General features: G+C 37.0%; 1 protein-coding gene and 1 long non-coding RNA gene across 3 annotated transcripts; both read left to right on the forward strand.

Annotated features, from left to right (window-relative positions):
* Positions 6,776-10,016, forward strand: LOC104743729 (wall-associated receptor kinase-like 9). The gene is made up of 3 exons (XM_010464777.1): positions 6,776-7,655; positions 7,744-7,878; positions 8,855-10,016. Exons 1-3 carry the CDS (start codon positions 6,776-6,778, stop codon positions 9,946-9,948), a joined length of 2,109 nt encoding a protein of 702 aa, XP_010463079.1. The 3' UTR covers positions 9,949-10,016.
* Positions 16,739-17,821, forward strand: LOC104741856. 2 transcript variants are annotated; one of them, XR_760385.2, is made up of 3 exons: positions 16,796-17,089; positions 17,352-17,456; positions 17,628-17,821. It is a non-coding gene; the product is annotated as an uncharacterized LOC104741856 (long non-coding RNA). The 2 variants fall into 2 exon arrangements; XR_760384.2 differs by having other exon boundaries at positions 16,739-17,456.

Genomic DNA, 27,006 nt, shown 5'->3' on the forward strand with positions numbered 1-27,006 from the left:
AGTTTCTAGGGATGTGATAGACAAATATGAGTTCTTGATCGGTTAGGATGTCTTAGCTTGATTGTTTATTTAATATAAATTCCTTTCTAGATTGATGTTCTTAATGCTATTTTCAGACCGAGAGGTTGAGGATAAATCTAGGGTGTTTTGCCATCGAGAGATGTTGTTGAAATACTTGAATCAATTAATGCTAGAGATTTACTCACTTAGCCTAAGAGGTTAGATGTGTAATTAGTTTATTGACTATAATGAATTGGTTTGTAATGCCTGCTTGGTCATGTTTCTCCAACAAGAGTTGGGTAGGTGATAACTCTCTAATTTACATGTTTTAAGCATCTTTATTTGTCCATATTTTGCATTATATATACCCTAACCTTAGCATTTTTAGGTCATTTACTGTAAGAATTCGCTTTTAGGCTATTTCGGGTGTTGCATTCTTGCATTTGCACATTTTGGATAAAAATAGGTGCTTTAGAGCCTAAAATGGGGAGAAACAAGGCCAAATCCGAGCATGTACCCGAAGGAGCTATTGAGCAGGAAGAACAGTCCGAACCTCAACCCGATCGAAGAGGATCCAAGAACAGGAAGAACAACCCGAAGACCTATCCTAGGAGTAACCCGACCTCATCCTCGTGCACCTCATCGAGTAGACCCTCGGGCAGGACTTGGAAGCAAGGTTAAAAGGGTTTCCATATATAAACCCCCTCTTCTTCCTCTCGCCTTAGCACACCGCAGACACTCAGAACAGAGAGCGAGAACTTCTGAACGAGAGACTGAGCAACTAAAACTCTTTTTCCACTTTGTTAGGATTTATTTTACATTTCTTTTGCTATCCTTTTAGATTCGACTTTGTACTCTTTTACTTCTATCTTATTTTCAATACAATGCAATTTTCGTTTGTCTTTGTTTTTTATGTTTTCTGCAATGAGATCTGAGTAGTGAAACAAAGTTTCTAGGGATGACATAGACAATTATGTGTTCTTGATCGGTTAGGATGTCTTAGCTTGGTTGTTTATGTTATATAAGTTCATTTCTAGATTGGTGTTCTTAATGCTATCAATAGACCGAGAGGTTGAGATTAGATCTCGGGTGTTTTGCTATCGAGAGATGTAGATGAAATGCTTGAATCAATCAATGCTAGAGATTTACTCACTTAGCCTAAGAGATTAGATGTGTAAGGAGTTTATTGACAATAATGAATCGGTTTGTATTGCCTGCTTGGTCATATTTCTCCAACGAGAGTTGGGTAAGGGAGTGATCAAGGTTGATTGTTTCTATCACGAGAGTGTTTTAACAAGATTTTAGAGATTCATTGTCTAGGGAATATTTTCTTGAGGCATGTAGGACATCCATACTGGTCAGAAACATTTAGGAGTCGATTACCCAATCCTTAAGAGCTTTCGCATCTTGATTGTTTACGTTTTTATTCGTAACTCGATCCCTTACCCGGACTGGTACTCGATCACCAGTTTCGTGTATACCTTCGAGCTGTTCATCCTTCTTCTTGTTTACCTGATCACTTCACCCGATCCTGTACTCGAATGCTTCCATCGAGTACTTAGGTCGTGTGGTTCTTGTTTTTTTAATTTCTTTTAACTGTTTTAGGATTGTTAGATCAAACCCATTTATTGCTTTGCTTGACTTGCATAGTTCTGATCATATCTCATCTGCTAGCAGAACAACCATTTGGATTGATAACCCTTTTTACTACAACTGCATAGGGAATTGATACCCTGGGTGAAAAACCTGTTATCAATTTGGCGTTGTTGCCATTTGGTTGACTTTAATTTGCTACGTTAAGATTTCAGCACTTGCTAGATCAAGTTCTATTATCTACTTTGGTTCGGAGCTGACTTGTTTACTTTTGTGTTTGATTGTTTTGCATTTCAGGAACAACCCGAGTACCCATCCGACCCGTCACTCGATCACTTGGATCGGGTTGACCTTCGTGTACTCACTGGGTCAACTGATTGTGCATGCAAACACGATCCAAGGGTAGCCAATACTTGAGTCCTTTCATCGAAAACATCGACAGACCAAAGTTACTCCGTCAACAACAAGTACATCAACCACAAACACCAACAATTGAGGAGATCATGAATAATCAGAATGGTCCACCAACTACTCAAGATAGGACCAACATAGGAGCAGAAGATGCTCCATCTATTCACACTCAGAGACATGGCATTGTGCCACCTGCTGTTCAAAACAACAACTTTGAGATAAAGAGTAGTCTCATCCAGATGATACAAAGCAACAAGTTTCATGGATTGCCAATGGAGGACCCATTGGACCATATGGATGAGTTTGATAGGCTCTGTAGCCTCACCAAGATAAACGGAGTTACTGAAGATGGATTCAAACTCTTGCTTTTCCCATTTTCTTTGGGGGATAAAGCACACATCTGGGAGAAATCACTCCCCAAGCAGTCCATCAGCACTTGGGAAGCATGCAAGAATGCGTTTTTAGCCAAATTCTTCTCCAACTCCAGAACCGCAAGGCTGTGAAATGACATATCCAGCTTTGTTTAGAAAATCAATGAGACGTTCAACAAAGCTTGGGAACGTTTCAAGGGATACACAAGCAGATGCCCTCATCATGGATTCAGCAATGCTTCATTGCTAAGTACTTTGTACCGAGGTGTAGTCCCTAAGATAAGGATGTTGCTAGACACCGCTAGTAATGGTAACTTCCTCAACACGGATGTTGATGAAGGTTGTGGGATCTAGTGGAGAACTTGGTTGAATCTGATGGACATTACAATGAGAAGTATGATCGCACTATGCGCTCTACTAGAGAGGATGATGCCAAGTACAAGAGAGACATGAAAGCCCTCAATGACAAGCTTGATAAGCTCCTCAACCAGCAACAACATGTACATGCCATCTCAGAGGAAGAACAGTTTCAACAACAAGATGGGGAGAGTGCTCAGCTAGAGGATGTGAACTACATCAACAACCAAGGAGGTTACAACAAAGAGTACAACAACTACAAACCAAACCCGAATCTGTCATATTGTAACCCGAATGTTGCAAATCCTCAAGACCAAATCTACCCATCCGCAGTCCAAGGGAACCAAGGCCAGCAAAAGCCTTTTGTCCAATACAATCAAGGCTACGCTCCTAAGCAGCAGTATTCTGACAATTACAACTAACCGATTGCACCACCTTGATTCCTACCACAGCAAGGCCCGCAGAACCAATCTCACGAAGCTGACCTACACGGACTAATTCAGCAGATGATACAAAATCAAGCATCGCCTGCTATGGACAATGCAAAACGGTTCACAGAGATGAGCAACAAGATCGACTCTGGGTATAATGACTTGAACGCCAAGTATGACTCCCTCAACACTAAGCTGAGATACCTAGAAGGCCACCACAACACCCAACCACCTCCGAAAATCAACCAGCTTCCGGGTAAAGCTGTTCAGAACCCAAAAGATTATGCCATTGCCCAAGCCATTTTTTTTATGATGATTTTGAGGACTACCTCATTGAGGAAAGTGATGTTCAAGATGAGGAGGATATGGATCACTATGGGATGAATGAGTATCAATACTACATATCCGAATATGAACCCGATCCGTCACCCGAGGAGGCTGATCGAGTTGATGATCAAGCACCGGCTCAAGAATCGCTAACCAATGCATCACTCAAAGCTGAACCCAATGGTGTACCCAAGGATGGTGATTGGATGATCCATCGACGTTCAGATGACAGATCAACCTCAACTGCCTGAAGCTGAGGAAGGAGAATTAGAGGAAAGGTTCAGAGCTGCTCTTGACATCCAATTAGAGGAGCTTGCAGAGCGTATGGCTAAGCGAAAAGCCCCACCTCCTAAGCTTTCGAGAGAAAATCATCAAGGAAACAGCTCAGCTGGAGATTGAGGTTAAGGAAGCTGTTAAGGAGATTGGGAATGCAATTCTGAGGAGTGGAGTGTGTTTAGATCCTAAACTACGAATTGAGGAAAAACTGGAGGATCCTGGCTCTTTCACTTTGCCATGTTCAATAGGCCTTAGGATTTTCAACAACTGCTTATGCGATTTGGGAGCTTCAGTCAGCATCATGCCACTATCAGTTGCCAACATGATGGGGTTCAACAGTTTTAAACCGAGTAGTTTGTACTTGGTTCTAGCTGATAAAACAATCAGACACCCCATTGGTATCCTGGAAAACTTGCCTCTCAGGATTGGATGAGTGGAAGTTCCTACTGATTTCATGATCCTTGATATGGATAAGGAACCAGACGATCCACTGATCCTAGGAAGACCATACTTGGCAACAGTAGGAGCAGTGATTGATGTGAAACAAGGGAAGATCAGAATTGAGCATGAAGAGCACTTCAAAATGGAATTTGGCATCAAGAAAGGAATTAAAAGGCCAACCATTGATGGTCAAGTCTTTTCCACCAAGACAAAGCAAAGAAGATTCAAGCAGCACAAGGAAGTCAACACTACATTTGCTGTGGAACCTGGACAAGAGCTGGAAAATTCATTAAATCAGTTTGCTACAGTGGAGATGATTCTAGAACCTCTCCCTCCTAAAACCCATGCTTGAAGAGCATGAAGAGTCAAACTTAGTGACTTAAAACAAGCTCACTTGGGAGGAAGTCCCAAAGGTATTCTTTATTTTCTTTTGGTTTGGTTTTATTCATTTTGTCTTATTTTCTACTTTTACATATATATAAAAAAAGGAGAAAAAGGAAAAAGGGAATTTTTGGGAACCCGAGGCTCAACCCGAACCCGTACCCGACGCGCCTGCTCGTGTTCCCACTCGGGTGGTGAGTGGAGTCCGAATTCCACAAAACCCTAGCCCACTCTCGGTGAAACCCTAGCGGCAGCCCTTCCTATTTAAGAAGACCAACCCCTTCCTTCCCAAGACAAAAAAAAATCAATAAGTGCTTTTAAACTTCCTTCTTCTTATTTCTTCTCTCTCTCTCAAACTCAAAGTGCTTTAAGATTTTCGGGAACTAACCCTATTGATCTCGAGTTTAGCTTTTTTTTCTTTTCAAGGATTTACCAATGGCACCAAAGATGAAGACCCCCGAGTGCTTTTAACCGCATCCTCCTACTTCCTTGCTAGAAGACTAACAAGATTTAAGTTTGGGGGTCTGATAACTCTCTAACTTATATGTTTTAATCATCCTTTTTTGTTCATATTTTGCATTATATATACCCTAACCTTAGCATTTTTAGGTCATTAACAGTAGGAATTCGCTTTTAGGCCATTTCGGGTGTTGCATTCTTGTATTTGCACATTTTGGATGAAAATAGGTGCTTTAGAGCCTAAAATGGGGAGAAACAAGGCCAAATCCGAGCATGTACCCGAAGGAGCTATTGAGCAGGAAGAACAGTCCGAACCTCAACCCGATTGAAGAGGATCCAAGAACAGGAAGAACAACCCGAAGACCTATCCGAGGAGTAACCCGACCTCATCCTCGTGCACCTCATCGAGCAGACCCTCGGGCAGGACTGGGAATCTAGGTTAAAAGGGTTTTCATATATAAACCCCCCTCTTCTTCCTCTCTCCCTAGCACGCCGTAGACACTCAGAACAGAGAGCGAGAGCTTGTGAACGAGAGACTGAGCGACTCAAACTCTTTTTCCACTTTGTTAGGATTTATTTTACATTTCTTTTGCTATCCTTTTAGATTTGACTTTGTACTCTTTTACTTCTATCCTATTTTCAATACAATGCAATTTTCGTTTGTCTTTGTTTTTATGTTTTCTGCAATGAGATCTGAGTAGTGAAACAAAGTTTCTAGGGACGGGATAGACAATTATGTGTTCTTGATCGGTTAGGATGTCTTAGCTTGGTTGTTTATCTTATATAAGTTCTTTTCTAGATTGGTGTTCTTAATGCTATCAATAGACCGAGAGATTGAGATTAGATCTAGGGTGTTTTGCTATCGAGAGATGTAGTTGAAATGCTTGAATCAATCAATGCTAGAGATTTACTCACTTAACCTAAGAGATTAGATGTGTAAAAAGTTTATTGACAATAATGAATCGGTTTGTATTGCCTAACGAGAGTTGGATAGGGGAGTGATCAACAAAGGGTCTATCAACATAAACTACGCAATATATACTACAAAGTACAGACTACAAACAATAAAAAGAGATATTAACTGAGTATGAAAGCATAGTTCTCTAATAAGTAACCATTACAACGTTATTAGTTTGATTAACAACGAAAGTAAGGAGAACTAATAAAGCGATGGATTAAGAAGAGATCGTTGGTTTTAATATAGATTTTGGCATTTAATGTTAAAAGTAAAAACAAATTATTTTCTAGATCATAACTTTTCGTGTTTATTAGTTGAGCGTATAAGCACATTGATGTCTGTAATTTATTCTCACTAGTTCCATTGACTTACAGTCTTACACCAAGTCCAGGGAATCAATTTAACAAGACACGTGATTCAGAGTAAATGATAAGAGACTTTTGAAATCTGCTGCACCTAAACATAACACACACTGTAATTAAGGACATGTTTCTTTCTAGGTCGTCGTAGCAATTTAAAACGCAAACGTGTGAAAAAAGTAAACCATGACATTAGGTTTTGAGGATGCTATCACCATACTCCCCGTAGTGTATTGTGTGGTATGTCGGGGGGAGGTTTGGGCCAATTTTCCACATATATTAAATTTCTATTTCATGGGATGATCTCACTGAAAAATCACCATATATTTAAGAAGAGTTGTAGAGAGTGGACAAGTGAAAACAAAATTACAAAGAAAACAAAAACCAAAAAAAAAAAAAGATAAAAAGTAAATGAAGTGTGTTCACTGGATTCGTTTGTGTGTTCTACTACTTGTCTTGAATACTAGTTCAGAAGAGCTCACCATTTCGAGCTCTTGTCCCACTCATTGTGGAAAGGTCTCGATACCGTACCCTTTTGGGATCGGAAAGGATTGCTACCTCAACCCCTCGTACGAAGTCCAATGCAACCAGTCTACCTCCGTCCCGTATCTGCCTAGTATAAAGAAAGAAGTGGTGCAAATCGACCATCCGAGACCAGTAAATATTTACGGGTCGTCCTTTCCGCATGGAACACTCCGCATCAAAACGGAAATAACTTCTGTGGGGTGTTCTGGGGCGAATGGACAAAACTTGAAAGAGCTTCTGAATTTCACGGGAACCCCCTTTTCCATCAGCGAAAATAACACACTCGTGTCTTTTGGGTGCAACAGCAAGGCTACACTAACGAATATTGATCCCAGAATTGTTGGATGCGTCTCCATTTGTGATATAGATCATGACCTAATACTACAAATTTACTCAAAAACAAGCTGCTCTGGCTATAGATGCTGCAATGCAAGTACACCTGCAGACGTCGGTCGAGTAATTGGCGTGAAAATAGAGAGCAACGACGGTAACGAAACAAGACAAGAGTGCAGTGTAGCGTTCTTAACCGATGAATATGGCCAACCCTCACTGTGGCCCAACAGAACTGATGCGAAAAAGCTTCACGCTGGGAAATATGCTACAATTGAGCTAAAGTGGCAAGTTATTACGTCTAATCTTTCGTTTGAAGAATCCTTGGGGTGCCGCCAAAACCGTTACGACTTTTACTCTAACCCTTGCTACTGCGAGTGGGTAGCCAGTGATAAGCTGCTCTACGTAGGATGTGCTTGTATGAATGGTTACGAGGGTAATCCTTACCTTCTAAACGACTGCAAAGTTAAATTAAAAGCATATCATATTATTTATTAATTTCATGAATTTTCATTTTCATCTAGATGTTGATGAGTGTAAACAGCTCAAAGATGATGGACGTCCCGGCCTTTGTACTAAAAGCGGCGAAATTTGTCAGAACATTCCGGGTGCCTATCGATGTGTGCCCAAGAAGAGTAAAACATTAGCAATCTATATAGGTAAATCTAGTAACTTTATTTAAATTTTTCTCCTTAAATAAAGATCACTTTTTAAAAAAATTTGTTGTCACATCTTCACTTCTAAAACTAATAATTTTACTATTCAGCAAATATAAATTTTGTTCAACTTACTTTTCATGAAAAAAGAATTAGTTACACTTCTGCCTCATGTTTTCCAACCTTTTTTACTTCAACGTATAGTTTATAATTTTTTTCATTGTTCCCATAGAACAAACTGCATTTTCTGCTTTCACCTTTAAATTCTAAACCCTCAAAACAAATCAAATTCAATTTCTAACATTTTAAAAATATTTTCTTTAATATATCTTAATCTTTTCCATGAGAAACTAGCCAAAGTTTTTTTATAAATTTTATTGCCCAATAACTGTAGAAAAGGTTTTAAACATCTTGAACGCTTGACTATTTTTGTTAAGTTAATATTTACAGATTCCCTGCTAAGTTACTAAGTTTTATATAATAAGATAGTTAATGATGATTGACTAATTTGTTAACCAAAAAAGAAGGGAAGATCATACACTTAACCGTAGATTAAATTTAAATTAAAAAAAAAACTAGTACTGGAAAAAATAAAAAATTCAACACATTACGATATGATACTACAACTGAAAATTAAAATGTAAAATATTATATATATATATAGATATTGGGATACATTACACAATATGACACTGTATCTTGGTTTAAAAGAGTAAAACATGACTTGATCATTGTAAAATGCTCTGATTTAAAAGAAATTTGTACATTGTTTCTTGACTGGGTGATAGTTGGTTTAAATAAAAACATGTTTTAAAAATAAGTTTTGTTGGGTTAAAGTAGTGAATTTCATAAATTAATAACATTGTAATTTATTGATGATGTGGGAGTGAATGTACGTATTCGTTTGTTTTTTTAATTAATACATTTCATTTAATCACTAAAACGGTAAGACAATTGACGAAATTGATAACACTTGCAGGGGTCAGCATAGGTTTGACAGTGTTAGTGGTGGGCGTTGGAATATGGCTATACATCGTTATTAAGAAGTATAGAAAGACCAACCGCATGAAAAAGTTCTTTAAGCGAAATGGAGGTCTTCTGTTGCAGCAACAATTGGCCTCAAGAGAAGGCTACGTAGAGAAAGCAATTGTATTCAGCTCTAAAGAATTGGAGAAAGCTACAGAGAACTTCAGTTTAGACAGAGTGCTTGGTCATGGTGGGCAAGGAACAGTGTTCAAAGGGATGCTTGCTGATGGTAGGATCGTAGCGGTAAAGAAATCTAAGGTCGTGGATCAAGATAAGCTCGAAGAGTTCATAAACGAAGTTTGCTTACTCTCTCAGATCAACCACCGCAACATCGTGAATATATTAGGATGCTGTCTTGAAACAGAGGTGCCCCTGCTTGTTTACGAGTTCATTCCCAACGGAAACCTTTTCCAACTTCTTCATGAAGAGGATGATCACGCATTAATCACGTGGGAGTTACGTGTGCGAATTGCCATAGACACCGCGGGAGCTCTCTCCTACCTTCACTCGGCTGCGGCATCTCCGATTTATCACAGAGACATAAAATCTGCAAACATACTGTTAGATGAGAATTACCGAGCCAAGGTTTCGTATTTTGGAACTTCACGGTCTATAAGCGTTGATCAAACTCACCTGACAACTGCGGTTATAGGTACTCCAGGATATGTTGATCCCGAGTACTATCAATCCAGCCAGTTTACGGACAAGAGCGACGTCTACAGTTTTGGAGTTGTGCTTGTTGAGCTCATCACTGGCGAAAAACCTGTTTCTTTCCAGCGGTTTGGGGAAAACAGAACATTGGCCGCTTACTTCAATCTCGCCGTAAGAGAGAATAAAGTTTTCGACATTATAGATTCTCGAATAAGAAATGACTGTAAGCTCGGACAAGTCATGGTTATCGCAAACCTCGCAAAAAGGTGTCTGAATCTTAGCGGAAGGAAGAGACCAACCATGACTGACGTTTGGTTGCAATTAAAGAGTTCCAGACATGGAGATCTACAAACAGAGGTTGAGGTTAACACTAGCGATGATGATGATGACAATTAGCGTAGTGATCACTTTCCATTGTAATAAATTTCGGTAAGTAAAACATATTGTGTAGTTTTGACGTGGCATCATCTACACAAACTACTTATGCGATGCAGCTTATATTGAATTTTGTATACTCTTATGATTATGATGACTGTGCTTAAAGTTTGCAACTTTTCTTCCCCCATAGCCATTATATTCTATTTATCATTTTAAGATTCAGGAAACTGAAAAGGTCTACCTTTCAAAATTATTTCATTTGGCCAGTAGATGATTGAAAACCAAGAGCTATTGATATGTATGGAAACTGAGATACAAAACTGAGTCACAAACTAAGACATGGATTCTTCAAAATAAAACTTTTTTATTAGACAATCTGTTTAGTAAACTTACAAGTTTCACCCAATCAATTATCTAATCTATCATGTTTATGGATCTATACACAATCCAAGAACCTCTCAAGACAAACCCCTTAGTCCCCTTAAGAGTTATGATTTCCTACAAGAAACCACATAACTTTAATGTCTAAGAATTCTATTGCTCTTTTTGTGCTACCCTCTACAAAAGCTTAGCCCCCTATTTATACACAATAGGTCGTGGCCATACGTACAAGCCTAAATTCCTATTCTAATCCTAATAGGAATTGCCAGATCTCTTTGCAAATTTCCTTTTCTCTTATGGAATAGGAAAGTCTTATTCATATTTTCTTTTCTACTAAACAGGAAACTCTTCATGATTCTAGACTCTTCTCCAAGCTTCTAGTCTTCATAACCTTCATGGTTTGAATAATAACCGCCTTAGCTGATTTCCTTATTTCAGCTCCACGTTATCTGCTACATTGAACTACTTCTTGTAGTACTCTGAACTAGTGCAGCGACTGCAGTAACATCTTCATCTTCATCTTTGCCTTTTATAAATGTCGGGTCAGAAGAGAGATTTCAAGAAATGGTTAGCGGGGATTCGACTTCCCCTGGGGGTAGGGTACTACGAAAGTCTTCATCGACGTTGCTTTTTGACCGGAAGGCCAAGAGCACCTATATTCCTATATAAAAATATAAAAAGTGGCGGATGAAAAAATCCACAGCTCCGTGTTTCAGAATACGGTTAACCAACATGTTAACTAATCGATTACGATAGCCTAGTATACTGCGATGTGTGATTTGATCGAAATTTTTTTTTTACAGATTAAGGGTCTTAGGAATAAAAATTTGGATATTCGTAGACGAAGAATAAAAAAACTTTCTTTATATTTTTTCTTTTTCTTTTCATCTTGTTGTAAAAATCAGTTAAGAATACATCAATAATGATGACATATTGTGTGTGTTTACATCATCTGATCAGTTCCAGTTTATTGCAAATTAAATCTTGACTTTGGCATTGTTCTTCTTCTTTTAACAAGGAAGGTATATATCTCGAGTTTCACATACTCATGATGTTATCAAGTAAAGTGCCTTTATTTGTCTCACTGAAACATGATGTTATGATAGGGATATTTATAGAAACAGGCATTTGTTAAGCAAAATGTTAGAGATTAGGAACTTCTGACCATGCTTACAAGATTAGGCCTTTTAAATACTTGGTTTTGAAGATTTTGCCCTTGCTTATGTTTGACAAGAATAAAACTTGAACTTAGCTTCGACCAATGTAGCTCATATCTAACAACATCATTTATAAGGGATTGTGTAAAAAAATTGTTGTTTACAAAAATGGCAAGAGTTTTGAATCTGTAAAACTGGTTTTAAAGAAAAATTCATCGTTTAAAGTTCATAAAATTCCAACGCATAGCTTCATTCAATGAATCACCATCAAAAATCACAAGCACTGCAGACCAAGAATTCGATGCTGCATCATATGCACAAGCCTTACTACCTTATGCACTTGACGATTATATGGATTATGTTATCCACTTTGATCACTTCACATGCACCTGACATCGAATGCAATGGATTATAAAGTGAGTTACAAAAATCTGAAACATAATCACACCTCCAAAGTATATAACATGATTCAATCTAGAAATTAAATTGCACAATTGCAAGGGAAAATTAATGAGCGAAGAAGGGTTCTTAGAAGAATGGAATCAAAGAACTCAAAACCATTATGGAAAGAATAGGAACTAAACCCTAAGGACTACACCAAAGGCAACCCAAATGGAGAAACTAAAACACCCTTAAACTTCATATTGAAGGGAAATATGCAACCAACATTGAATAATGAACATATAATGAGTTAGTAAAACTAAACTCTAAAGCCAATTACAAGTATCAATCTAAGGGAACACATTAAGGTGTACTGGAGAAACTAAACTAAACCCTAAAGCCAATTCAGGTGTCAACCCAAGGGAATCACATTAAGCGTACTGAAAAAAGAAAACTAAACCTTAAAGCCAATTACAAGTGTCAACCCAAAGGAAATTCATTAACACGCTATGTAGAAAGAAATCTTAACCTAAGGACCAGAAGATGAGGGAGCCCAATGGATAAGGTAAAAGACAAGCCAATGAGATATAAGATTCATTACCAAGAAGAAGTACCTATAACTCCAAAATCAGCTTCACTAACTGCGTAAGCAGTGAATTTAGCAAACTTCATCTCTTAAAGTTCAAAGATTTCTACAAGGAGCATGACCAATAGTCCGGACTAAAGGTCCTAATTTCATAAGAAATTCTAGAATAAAATGCCTTATCCTGTAATTAATCATATTATGATATTGATAAGGAAATTTTGCATCCTAACACACTTTTTAAACATTTAATAGCCCAATAGCACATTTTTTGTCCACAATACACTTTTTGCCTCACTTTTGCACTGTTCACTTAATTTCTATACAATTTTACCCCTCATCTAGTTCTAAATAGATTCTACTTTCTAACTAAAATTGTTTCAATAAAAGAATCTCCTCTTTCCAATAGTAACTAAAAATAATTGATCTTGCCGCTTTATTCCTTTCATGTGTCTAGTTCTCCAAATAAGATGTGGGCATCCATATATAAAGGTTTTCTTTTGTGTGGATAAGGGAGACAGGAAGGAATAGAGTTTTGTTTAGCCGAACATGGCGGCTATGGTATTTATTCTCCTTTTATGTTTTTTGGTTTTTTTCCGTGGATTGCATTATTTGTTTTGTTTCTTTTCTGTGGATTGCAATTCTGTGATTTATAAACCAACAACTGTTTTTGGTTACAAGTTGGACATTGTATTTTCCTATGCGGTGAGTGGACTTGTTTTGAGGATGGCGTTTGGAGGTTTAAGGTGGATAAGTTTCTCGTTTCGAGGGTCGTACCCCTCTCCAAAACTATTACGTTAGCTGAACTTGAGGATGCTGTAATACTCGATTTCGGCGTTGTTTCGAAGAAGGCTTGTTTCAGCTTTTGTCCTCCTAACAGCATGCTTTTCACGACGGGTGAGAGATCTCCTCCTGTACTGGTTACTACCGATGTTGGCTTAGACTACTTCAAGCAATTGTTTCGGGAGAACAGTCATCTAAATATGTTTGTCAACTTCAAAGAATCTAAAAACAGAGTTAGAAACACAGATGATTTAAATACAGGGGATAGAGATTCTGATGTTTCTGGTCGTGGCAATCCTCTCTCCGGTAATTCGTCTGATTGTAGTTTTGGAACAAGCGATGATGAGTTGGCACCATTAATTGATGCGCTCTTGATAGCCAACTGGATGATGTCGTCGTCGCTGGTCTTTCTGAAATGGAGAAAATTTTTAAGATTGGAGCAATGTTTTGAAACCCAACCCGGAAAACAAACCAAACAACCTTCCGGGTCACCGGGTTGACCCGGTCCAACCGCGGATCAATAATTTACTGAATTTTACAATATATAAAATATTATGCATATATATGTTACATTGGTTTTACGAATATCCAAACAAAATTTTGCATATCTTTTGAACAATAATTATAATTTTTCATTCTTTATCATTTTAAATGCAAATAAAAATATAGTATGACTAATAAAAAGATATTTTCAGGCGAATAATTTTTTTTCAAAATAAATGTGACCGAACAAAAAAAAAGAAACCACTCTTAAAAATAATATTTTGTCCCATATGGAAAAGGTTAGAGAAGGAAGTACTCAATTTCTTCTTTATATAAATAATATTTTGTCCCTACATTAATTTCTCTATACTTACTTGTTCAAGTTATCAAAAACGAAGGTGAGTGCGGGACCATGGTTTAGATAAGCCATTAGATATGTGCTTTGTGTGATTTTTTTTGACTGATTGCTTGTGTGATTTTTGTGAGTGGTTTTCGTTGTGGTTGTGGCCTATTGAGGTCAGTTTTGGCATCACGTACATTGTAGGGACGGTTGGAGCCACGAGAAGTCTAGAGAGATCATGTTCGGCAATGTTCCGCGTGATTGCATTGATCGGTGCCAGGACGGTGCCGGTTAATGCAGCTAGGGATTTGGTGGAGACGCGAGGTTGCATCGATCGTTACAAGGGATGCGTCGGTCAATGCAAAGATGTTGCATCAATCAATGCAAGGTGTGCGTCGGTCGACGCAAAGGTTCAACGTTGATCGTGATGAGGAGTGTCAGTCGACACTAATGTTAGTTGTCTGGTTTTCTTGTATTTGTGCATTGCTTGTGTTTGTCTTTTTTCTGGTGTGTATAGCCCAATAGATGAAAAGATCGCAACCTTGAATATTTCTGGTAATACTCACGCATCTCGTTGTTTTTGTGGTGCAAGTAAAACAAAAGTGAAACGTGGATTATGGCGATGATGAGGTTGATAATCTAGGGACTCGGTTGTTGTGTTGTGGTTATGTTATTATTGTTTGAACCTGGTTAGAAGCTTACTAGGACTCGGTTGTTGTGTTGTGGTTATGTTATTATAGTTTTAAAAAAACGGGTTGGGTTATTTCACTCTCCCATAATATTGCATCATTGCATTCACATTTACCGCAAGTGCAAACAGGGATATCAATATAGTTTTTATATTCCTCCATAATGTCAGCAACGCAGTGTAATAGGTGGTGACATCCATAGGACCTTGTTGTAAAGTACTTAACCATTGTTCTATTTTAATGACCCTAGGCCATCTTGCCTAAAACGGGACATATGATCAATCTGAATCGTAGAAGCAATAACCATATAAAGTAAACTCTGACCTTTTAGCTTCGAAACAGAGCTTATTAACCATGTAATCACCATATCATTGCAACATGACCAAGAACCTGCATCTGATGATCATCAGGAGGTTGAGGTATGGTATAATAAATAAAACCGAGCTTGTTTCTCACATTAAGAGCCATGTGTACAAAACGACGCCGCCAAGAATGGAACTCCGAGTCAGTATTGAGCCGATTTGAAAGCAAAACCATCCTTGCGTGGTTTGATGAGTGAAGAAAATAAGGACTCTCGTATTGATCAGCCGGTCAACGAGACTCCAATGTTGAATTAGGTATCACCGAGTAATTTGATGAAATCTAAGCCATATCTCAGGTTAAAATCAGAATTGATAGTGAAAGATTGAGCTAGGATAACACAAATCAAAGAGAACCATCACCAATGGAGGTCAACAAAAAGAAGAAACAAAGAACAAGAAGAGCACAAACTCGAATGAAAGAAGCTCAATCACACTGATGTAAAAGCTGGAAAATGAAATCAAAGATCAGCAGAGTGATAGAGGCACTCATAGCTGAAGAATTGAGCTAACAAACAAGCTTAAAGACGAAATTGAATGTGAATCAATGGTGGAAGCAAGCTTCATCTCTAAGCTCTCATACCATATCAAGATTACAGTTGAGATAGACAAAACAAAAAACTAATTTTCATTAATTAGCTAAAGATTACATAGTTTGTTTATATACAATCGTATAAACCTCTGAACCAAACATCTAATATCTAAACCAACAACTATACCGGTTATAACAACCCGATTATCTAAGTAATAACATCCTAATAGAGGTTAACACTAGCAATGATGATGATGAAGATTAGCGTAGTGATCACTTTCCATTGTAATAAATTTGGGTAAGTAAAACATACAATATTGTGTAGTTTTGACGTGACATCATGTACACATACTACTTATGCGATGCGGCTTATATTGTATATTGTATAAATCTTATGATTTTTTTTTTTTGGTTGGCCAAAACTCTTATTATTATGATGACTATACTTAATGTTTGCAACTTGTCAGATAATGATCCTCGCTGAGTTTGGAGATCTTTGTCTTTTGGTGTTTTGTCTTTTCCCTTCAACGTCTTCTCGGCGATCTTCCGTTCATGGAAGATTAATCACTTGAAGTTAAACTCCCTAGAAGGAGGTTCCAATGCGTCTCCCAAGACATCTCCTGATCCGTAGATTTGCCCTATAGTAAACGTGTTCCAGTTGATGTCATCGTTGTAGGGTCCACCAAAATAGACATGGAACCTAATCATAGATGACGTGAGGGACGGGGCGTTACAAAAATATAACCCACAATCGGTGAAATTTTTTTGAAGACTGCACAATATCCGAAGCAGAAGACTCCACTGGACCGGATATAACAAGTTTGACCTCGAGCAGAATATGGTAATGATCTTGGATTTTGTTCAAAGTCCTAATTTGCATAGAGGATAACCGCCTCGAAAATAGTGGGATACATGTCAAGGCATAAAAATGCATAAACCCCAAAATCTAAAAATTGTGATGATGAGACATTAAAAAATTAAGGAATATGAATTAAACGTACACGTCTGCATTTAAAGCTTAGATCATCTTTATTGGGACTTCTTAGTCCAACTTCTTAGATTTTGTGTAGTTAAAATTAAATCAAAAATAGGAATATTGCTAAGATGAACTTCTTAACTAAGAGGTTTAAGAGTCCGTAAGAGGCAGTGACGTGTTCGATATCTATTGGGTGAGAAAAAAATTATTTGTTTTGCTTCTTTCTCTTCCTCCTCTCTCTCTTATGCGGCGCTTTCTCTCTTTCTCAACTCTCTGTATCGACTCTTTCTTATTGAGAATCTGAGTAGAATCAAGCTGCTTTAGCCAGATTCTTATAAACCCTAATCCAATTCCCTAATTCTCCGTTTCTCCCTCAATGTTCTGTTTTGCGGTTAAAAACGCATCTTTACTGAGAACTCGAATTGGCTCCTTTTCAATCCAACCAAATTCGGTCCAACCTCCTTGATTTGTCTGCTCAGTCCAGTTTCTTGAACGGTTTAATCTTTATCCTTGTTTTCTGCTTCTATTGGTTAAATTTAGAGTTTTGATTGCTTAGTTTATGTCATTGAGCAAAAGGGTCATTGAGTAATCTCGAGAATTGGTAAATTTAGATTGGATTTAATATGAATTTGAGGGTTTTTTATAATTTGGAATGTTATGGTTGGTGAAATTTAAAGACATGTATGCTAATGTTTAGAGAGAGTTTGTTTTTCTTGTCCTGTAACTTCAATTTGATTGTGGTTGTCTTCAATTTTAGCTTTCGTAGTGAATGTGATATAGCCATTCACTAACTAATGAAGCAAAGAGATTGTTGTTGTCTTGCATCTGTGACCCATATCTCGTTGTCTTCTTCGAACCAAAGGTACTTCCCTTACTTACACATCATGATGTTTTTGTTTTGCCTCTGCAAATTCATCTGCTCACATTTGATAGCTTTGAGTTTAACTTTGACTTCTCTGTGAAAGCTTTGTGTTGAGTAAATTGGCAAAACAGAGTTAGTAAAGATTTTGAGTTCTTCTTCTTTCATTTGCAGGCTGCATATTGTAAGCGTGAAGAAAGGAAACTTGAGGCAGCTTGAAGGAGACAAGACACAAAATCTTTGTTTCTGAATGTGTTTATCAACACTTAAACACCAAATTTTTGTCCTGAATGTGATTTGATTTGAATGACACAAAATCTCTGTCCTGAATGTGATTTGAATGATAGTTTTGAATCTCTTTGCTTATAGTCATGAATCTCTATTGTTTGTCAATGAATCTATGTTTTGCATTTGACAAGTTTTTGATGTGAATATGAGCTCTTCAAAAAGAATTCTTAAGAACCCCTCATATGTTCTACCATTGGAGAAAGATTTCTTAATAACCTCCCCATTGGTTTTTAAACATTGACAAATCCAAAATATAATAAAAAAAAAATTGGTTTCATTGGTTCTTAGTAGTTTACCGATAAAGATGGTCTTAGGTCTTCCAAACTAAACAACTCACAGGACTTGGATCGAAAATGCTGGGCCCAGAACCCTCTCTGACGTCCTTATATTTTTTTGTTAAAAGCCCATTTCCAGAAGACGAACACGTGTCACCTGCGATACCAAAGCGATCGAGTTTAATAATACCGAAGCAATCCAGTTCGCCGAGCTCCACAAGAGCTTAGAGCTCTGGAAAACTATGAAATCCCTAAGAGCTCGGGAGATCGAGGTGAATGACGAAGGAGCCTGCAGAATCAAAACGGACACAGTAATGGAGAATCATAAAATTAAATGGCCTCACTAATTCCTTGTTTTTGTATGAATAAAAGATCTTGTACACGGTGTACAGTACACCTAGAAAATACATACAAGTTCACAATTACATTCTTGCACTACTATATATACTTGTTATTTTCCACTATTTTTGAGGGGTCAAACCGCACATTCTTTTACTAAACTACTTGATTTATGGCATATTGTAAAACTGTGTATGTTACTTGTTGTGTTGTTTTGAAAGAGAAATATAAATCCAAACATGTTTAAAAAGAAAATTCATAAAAAGTTAACCTTCAAATATTTTTTGTTACATTTGTTTTTGTTATATATTTTTTAAATTGGTAACGAATTTTTTTTTGGTTGAGTGTGATTTACGCAATTAATTACAATTTGTGAGGTGAATTTATTTTTGATCATTTTGACCAGCCTTACATACGGAGACTAAGTTTAAATTGGTTTATTTTTTGTTAAATTTAGCTAACACCACAAAAAAAAAACCATATGAACGGTTGTCGTAAAAAAAAAAACAATATAAGGTATTCACCTTTTTGCTTTTAGACTCATATTCATCCAAAAATATTTTAGTTCAAAAAATGAACGGTCTCTTAGTTTTTATTTTCGTTTTTGCTACGTCTTTTGTGTTAAATGAAGCGAAAGATTGCAACCACAATATGTTAGAAATTCAAAACAAACTCGGTCCTGGTCGTATTTTAAAAGTTAGCTGCAATGACTCACCTAGTCGTACGTTTCACTGGTTAAAATTCAATGAGAAATACTTATTCCCAGCAGCGGGAAATGGAGTTCGCATATGGTATTGTACGTTAATTCACTGGCCTACAAAGGAAAAGTATAGTTATGAACTAACGGCAGAATTAGGACCAAAAGACCCTCCATGTAAACTTGGATTCCGCTCATGGATTGCCAAAGTTGATGGGATTTACTATGAGAAAAATAAAAGTAAACCACAGATACGTTTAAAGGGATGGACTAAAGATGGCGAGTATCCAAAAAATTAATTGCTTTTCCTTTGTTAACATGAACTACTTATTTTAAAATTTGATTTTTTGCTTATTTTTAGCTAAGTTACTATTCTCGTTTGGTATTAAAATATATTGCAAATTACCATGAAAAATTATAAGTTTATTTGATATATAATATATATATTATATGTAACTAAATAATGATTCGTCTGATGTGCGGGTTTAAAGTTTTGTAAATAAATTTAAATTTAATAAAATTATATTAAAATTTATTGTACATTATTTATATTTTATAAATATTCTTTTTGCTATAATACACTGATTTATATCTATATACAAATCTTTTATGTATACCATTAAAAGTGTATTTTTTTTACACCTATATATAATGTATGTTACAAATATATTATTTACCAACACCTAAAAAATATCTATATGACAAATTAAACCAACTAGAATATGTCTATTTACTTTTATTTTTGGACGGTTTCTTTAATCACTAAAATTGTTGGCTCAAAAAACATTTTGAATAAAACATAAATTACATCACAATAGTATATGACTAATCATGGAGAGAACCTCGGTTCTGTCATTCTCCCTTATAGAGAGAACCTTACGTCCAACCTCCTCCACCATGGAGAGAACCTTCGCTCTGCCTTCTTCCTTTGGGGAGATAACCTTGCGTCTAACCTCCCCCACATTCCTCTCTTGCGGAGATAACCTTGCGTCCAACCTCCTCCACCATAAAGAGAACCTCGGCTCTGTCCTCCTTCTGTATGGAGAGAACATGTTCACATCTTTTACCTATTTCAAAGTGGCTTGCTCCGGTAACCAATGAAACTAAAAACCATTTTCCAATATCACAAAATCTTTTGATAGTAACTAATGTTAAATTTCCCAATGTATTCATGGAAGTTTCTTTGACACACCATGATGTAGCCTCTGTCTCCAAGCTCCTATAGATCTATCAACAATGATTTATGTTTTTCCAATTGATTTATGTTTGTTGTAGGCTTGTGTTTGATTAGCCTATTTTATCTAACCATTAGGTTGATGACCTTCTCCTCTTTATCTCTTTTTGAGAGTGAGCGAATGGTAACAATTATGTTTGCACAAAAAAAAGTCTATGACCAACCAATCAAAGTTGAGAAATTAGAAGAAAATTAATTTGACATAATAAATAAAATAATAAAAAATTATAAGCATGGTAATATATGAATCTCAAATAATTCGAAGATAAATATATAAATTAAATAAAACAATCTAAAACTACTGCAAGAAATTTTAAAATACAGTATTAGAAAAAGAAGATGTTGGATTGTTTCTACCGAAGCCGGTTTTCACACATGGACAGCTTTATGTTGTCTTCTCTCGAGTCAAAACCAGAAAAGACTTGAAAGTGTTAATTACAAATAAAGATGAAAAATGCCAGAATAAAACACTTAAATGTTGTTTTCAAAGAGGTATTTGAGACTGTATAATTATGGTTTGTAATTGGATAATTGTTTTGGATATTTAAAATGAACTTTATTTTCTCTCTTAAAATAAAGTAATTTTAAAGATCTTTAACACTACCTCTATTTTATAGTCAGATATAGACTTTCATATTGGAGTAAACTATTTTCTAATTTTGACTTATTCTATTTTAATTATAAAATAATAGATAAATACATTGTAAATGGTCTAAGTACATATTATTAAAAAATTTCACATGATTATATTTTATTCAGTTACAACAATGTTATTTGAAAACATATAATTGTTAGTTGTATCATAAAGTGTATATATTAATTATAAACTCTTAGATACATTTTAATTATAGTTTTACATCATATCTATTGATTACAAACTTTACCTTTAATCTGTAATTATATATAATAATAAATATTAAAAATATTTAATATTCAGACAAAAGGTGAGACACTAAAACGATTAAGACTCAATGTTTAATCGTGACTGTTTGTATTCTTACTAATCTGGAATCCCCTTTTCGTTTTCGATAACATAGAAGAATCAGGAAAAACCCTAATTTGAGAAAATCATGAGATTCGGTAAAATTGCTGATCTTCTTCCCGGAAGAACTAATTGGCGTATACATGCCAAGGTCTTACATTCTTGGAGTATCAACGAGTTCTTCACAAAAAAAGTACTGCTTCTTGTGGATATAGAGATTAGCGTCGTTAATTGAACATCATTTTTACTTAAATTTCAATTTTTAACAGCTATTATACATACGACTTCTTACACAATTGTTATTAAACTGTGAATGACAACACAATCAAAGCTACTTTTTTACCAAACACACTCACTAAACTCCGAAAATATATCGACGATGGTGACTGGTATGTTATTAGAAATTTCAAAGTAATCAATCATACCCTAAATGAGAGGAATACTCATCATCCTTATCAAATAAAATTCACGGACGATACCACTATGACGCTGGTCCAACAATGGAGTCCAAAGAATTACTTTCGATTCGAGGATTTGGATGATATATATCGTGGAAGAATTAATCATCCCATCTCTTTCGGTAAGTGTTTCATTAATTACTTTAATATTGATATGGTACAATCCGTGAATATAGTTAATTCTAATTTTGTGTTCGGGAATCTAGAATCTATATAGGATTTGTTGTAACTTTGTGTATTGGTCCCTCCCTTAGAAAAGTATGTATAAAACGTTTAGCAAATATAGATTTGCAACATTTTGGAAAGCTAAATTCTGTCTTTTTCTCAAATTAGATGTATGTGGGTGTATAGTAAATGTCGAAGATAAAGAAGAGATGAGAGTGCCAATAATAGTACTGAAGTTGTCTCACGTTGTTGAATGGCAGGTAAAAGACTTTTACTCTACCTTTAGGACAGTTACGTTTATAGGTGACTCTGTTAAGAATTTTTATTAATTTGATAAACATGTAGGAATGAAACTGTGAAGTGTCGTCTCAAAGATAGCTACGCTTCTGAATTCATGTCTAAATGGCAATCAAGTGGGTGCCATCTCATATACAAATCCGAACATGTGTTCTGTGTAATACGGTTTGTGAAGGTCGGAGAATATGAAGACATGTAACATAAAATAGTTATGATATAAACATCATAAGGTAACCAATATATTCACTTTAAACTGCAAATGTTTATAGGTGCACCATGTATCGAAAACACATTGGCCTCTTCGAAGATCTTTATAAAATCAGAGTTCGAAGGACTGGAGCATCACCAGTATGTAAGATTTGATTATGTAAAAATAACTTTATACACTTTATATATGATTATGTATGATGTTAAAATAATTTTGTTTCATACACTTTATATATTTTCAGGACTGAGTTTGCCTGAGGTTATTACATAAACCATGTGATGGAGGATGAAGGTGAGAGATCGGGGACTCAGTCATAAAGAATGGACTCAGAAATGAAGATACGGTGGCTTAATGAACTTTTTGTATATGCAGACTTTAGAATAGATTTGAATGTTTGTAGTACCAAATACAATGGTCTAAACGAAAGTACATTTATGGGTTGCTTAAAATATTATTTTAATGATCTAAACGAAATTACATATTATTTTGTCCGAAATTAGTATATCAAGGTAATTAAAATTGACCGTAACAATTGTATTTGGCTCATTTAAAAATTTGTTACAGTCAGTTGGGGCTTAAATTTGAAAATGGACTTTAACATTTCAATTAAACTTTGAAAATGGACTTTAAAATTTCAATTTATGTTTCGAAATGTAGAGTAATACTATAAACATTTTATTAGCTATTCATTTTATTATTATAAAAAGTGAAAAAAAAAATATGAAACTTTCCCAAAATAAATATTTTTTGTCTGAACATATGAACTACTATAAAAATAAAAAAGATTAAACATGTTTTAAAAATATAATAAAAATTTGACTCAACATTTTAAGGAACAAAATTAGTTTTTTATTTATTTCTATTCAGTTCCTGCCCGCACATTGGAATTAATCAGTTCCTGCCCATACAGTTAACTGTTCTCTATTTAAGATTCAGATATATACTTTCACATTGGATAAAATCATTTTCTAATTTAGTCTTATTTCTATATTATAAAAGAAGAAATAGAGAAATATATTGTAGATGGTCTAAGACCATCTCCAATGTATATCTCTATTTTTTTCTCTAAAATAGAGTAACTCTAAAATAGAGCATTGTTGGAGCAAATGTTGCTCTATAATAGAGTTTTGACTCTAAAATAGAATGGGATTGGAGATGTCCTAAGAACATATTATTTAAAATTCTCACATGGTTATATTTTATTTAGTTTTAACAATTTCGTTTGGAAATATATAATTGTTAGCTGTATCATAAAGTGTAAATATTAACTATAAACTCCAAACACATTTAATTATAATTTTACATCATATCTATTAACTACAAACTTTGCCTTTAATATGTAATTATATATATAATAATAATTATTAAAAAATATTTAATAGTGTAACACCCGCAAACCAATTTGAGCGTTTTGGGTGAGGGTGTCGATCGACACCACTGATTTTCTGGTTCGACCAAATTGAGTTTTTAATCGATTTGGTTCGGGTTGGTTTTAGGAAACCATTGAACCGGGGTATTTAAGTGGGTTTCGACGCAAGAAGGGTTTTGGGAAGTTTATTTTGTCGCCTCTTTGTTGTTTTTGAGAGAAAAGAGAGAAAAGCATTGTTCTTGAGCTTTTGAGAGAGATTGGTGAGTTTCCTTGCTGTTCTTGAGAGATTCAAGGCTGGGAAGGAGTTAGAAGCTTGCTAGGAGGGTTGGATGCGTTGCTGTTGGTCTGAATCTTCCTGAAAAGAGGTGAGTGCATGACCATGGCTAATCTAAGCACTTGATTCCCTTGTTCTTGCTTGTTTGTTGTTGTTTTGTGTGTTTTCTTGTTGGGAATTGGATTATACAGGTTCCTAATGCTGTTTCCGGCATGGGTTTTGAGTATTGGATGGTTTGGAGGAGATAGGGAAGCGAGATTCGACTCTCGGCTTCGTGCGGATCGCAGTTGCAGATGGAGTGTCGATCGACACCAGCAAAATGGGCATCGATCGACACTGTGGGGTAGTGTCGGTCGACACTAGGCTGGTGTCGGTCGACACCTCCCTTCCAGTGAGACGAAGTTCATTTTTCTGGTTTGTGTGTTTTGTTTGTTGATTGTTTGGAACATTGGAATCATTGTTGCTTGTGTGTATAGCCCAATAGATGGGAGGATTGCCTCACTGAGTGTTTATCAAATACTCATGCATCTCAATATGTGTTTGTGGTGCAGGTAAAGGCAAAGTGTGATCGTGGAATCAAGGCAATGAAGAGGAGGATGTTCCAGGGGCTCGATTGGTTGCTGTCTGACGTTTTTAGGTTGCTAGAGTTGGGTCTTTAGAACCTGCTAGGTTGCCGGTTCCTTGTTTCTTGTTGTTTGACATTGGAATGGTTATGTTTGGATATTGGTTATTTATTATTATTGGATATTGGTATTTGTTATTCCACTGTTGTTTGTGATTGTGGTTAGGTGGCTAGTGGGTATGGGACCACTAGTTGTAGTTATTTATTATTATTATTATATTATTATGATTTATTATTTAAAAAAAAAACGGGTTAGGTCGTTTCAGTTTGGTATCAGAGCCCTTACTGTTCTAGGTTTGGGTTCACTAGATTTCTGTTGTGATGTTTAGGATTGCATGTCTTGATAGATTATGTGAGTTAGTCAATTGTGTGTTCCATGGAGTCCTAGAACATCCTCTTCGAGCCTACAGTGTGATTCCACGGTGAGTTTACATTTTTGTGTTATGTTAATTTTGTGCTTAGCCTTCTGTTCATGGTAGTGCAGATGGTTAAAGAGGATGCTGTTGCTGGTCGTGGTCGTGGACGCGGAAGTGGTCGCGGACGCGGACGTGGTCGTGATAGAGGGAGAGCCCCAGTGGTTAGTGGGACCGATGAACAGAGTGTGAGAGCAGAGGGTGTTGGCGAGTCACAGGGTGTCCAGGGGGATTCCGTGAGTGTGGCCGGAGGGGGCGGTGTTGATGCTCCAGTAGCCGGTGATGTTAGGGCCCCAGGTGCGGGTGTCCTAGCGGGTGGAGTCTCGAGTGTCGACCTTGCGGCTTTGCTGGCACAATTGATTGAGCGGTTGCCACCAGTGGCACCAGCTCAGGCTCGGGTAGTGCCACCAGTGGTGGCGGAGAAGCGGCAGCCAGTGGCTGCGGATGTGGGGGTCCATTCTTGTTATATCAGCATGCTGACTGAGATGAGTCGTATTCGTACTAAGCGGTTTTTGGGAGGTACAGATCCTACCGCTGCGAAGGCGTGGAGGACGAGTGTGGAACACAACTTCCATACTCTGAGGTGTCCAGAGGAGTCTTGGGTAGACATTGGGGTCCATCATTTGACTGGTGATGCTCAGTTGTGGTGGAGTTCTGTGGCAGCCAGGAGAGTGCAGAGGGAGATGAATTGGGCTGACTTCGTCTTGGAGTTCAACCGGAAGTATTTCCCTAGAGAGGCACTGGATAGGTTGGAAGTGCAGTTCCTTCAGCTAGCTCAGGGGACTCGGTCAGTGCCGGAGCTTGACTTGGAGTTCTGCCGACTTGTGAGGTATGGGGGTCGGGGTATGGAGTCTGAGGAGGCTCAAATCAGGAGCTTTTTGAGGGCCCTACGTAACGATTTGAGGGTTCACTGTAGAGGGCGGAGCTATGCTACGAGTGCGGAGCTGGTTGAGACTGCAACAGGGATTGAGGAGGATATCCGGGCACAGTCAGTGGCGGCTAGCCCAGTAGTCCAGACTAGCAAGGCACAACATCAGGGAGGTTCTAGCAAGGGCGGCAAGGCGGCGCAAGGAACCTAGAGGCAACACAGAGGTCGGGTGGTCTGACTTGCTTCGGGTGTGGAGGCAAGGATCACAAGGTTGCTAACTGTCTAAAGAGGAGTGCTCAGGCGGCAGCAGATCGTGTGTGCTATCATTGCAGGGAGGCAGGGCACATCAGGCCCTATTGTCCCAAGTTGCAGCCGGTAGCGGTGGCGGTGATAACATCATTATTTTACCCATTTTAGCTATAGTTTTAGTATGCATTTAGGATGAGTTTGATATGATTTCAAGGCTTTAATGTCTATTATCAAGTATTTTAGGTTTCAAAAAGGTTTTATAGGTTTGTTAGCAAAAAGGACCAAAAGGCAAGGAAAATACGTTTTAGAAAAGTTTCAGAGCTTTACAGTACGAACAACGTTTGAAGAACTTCCAGAAATCACATTTCGACGTACTTGGTGTCTATGGAAAGATGAGAGATTCATCTTTCTTCTAGAACTGTAATCAAGTCAATCCATTCATTCATCCGAAAGTTATGCCAAATTTACTGAGACGTACCTTAAACCGACCTAGGAAGAACCATCAAGCCAATGGGATTTTATTGAAGGCCTGACCAGCTACCACCACAGCGGCCCAGTCCAAGTCTTCACCACCATTCTAGAAGCTGCCTACGCCCCCCTTGCCATGCACTTATTAAGAGAAGACGTTTTTACCCTTACAAAACCCTAAACCTAGACAGAACCCTGTAAATACTCTTCTAAGCCCTAGGGTTTAGTGTGTGCCTTCAAAGTGCAATCATTGGAGCAGCCAAGAGACACGACCAGAGGAGCAGCCGACGTCCAGATCTCTCCCTCGTCCCTCTCTTTGAAGCTTTGAAGTTCACCAAACTCTTTCT

The sequence above is a fragment of the Camelina sativa genome, chromosome 14 (assembly GCF_000633955.1).
Source record: "Camelina sativa cultivar DH55 chromosome 14, Cs, whole genome shotgun sequence".
Taxonomy (NCBI): domain Eukaryota; kingdom Viridiplantae; phylum Streptophyta; class Magnoliopsida; order Brassicales; family Brassicaceae; genus Camelina; species Camelina sativa.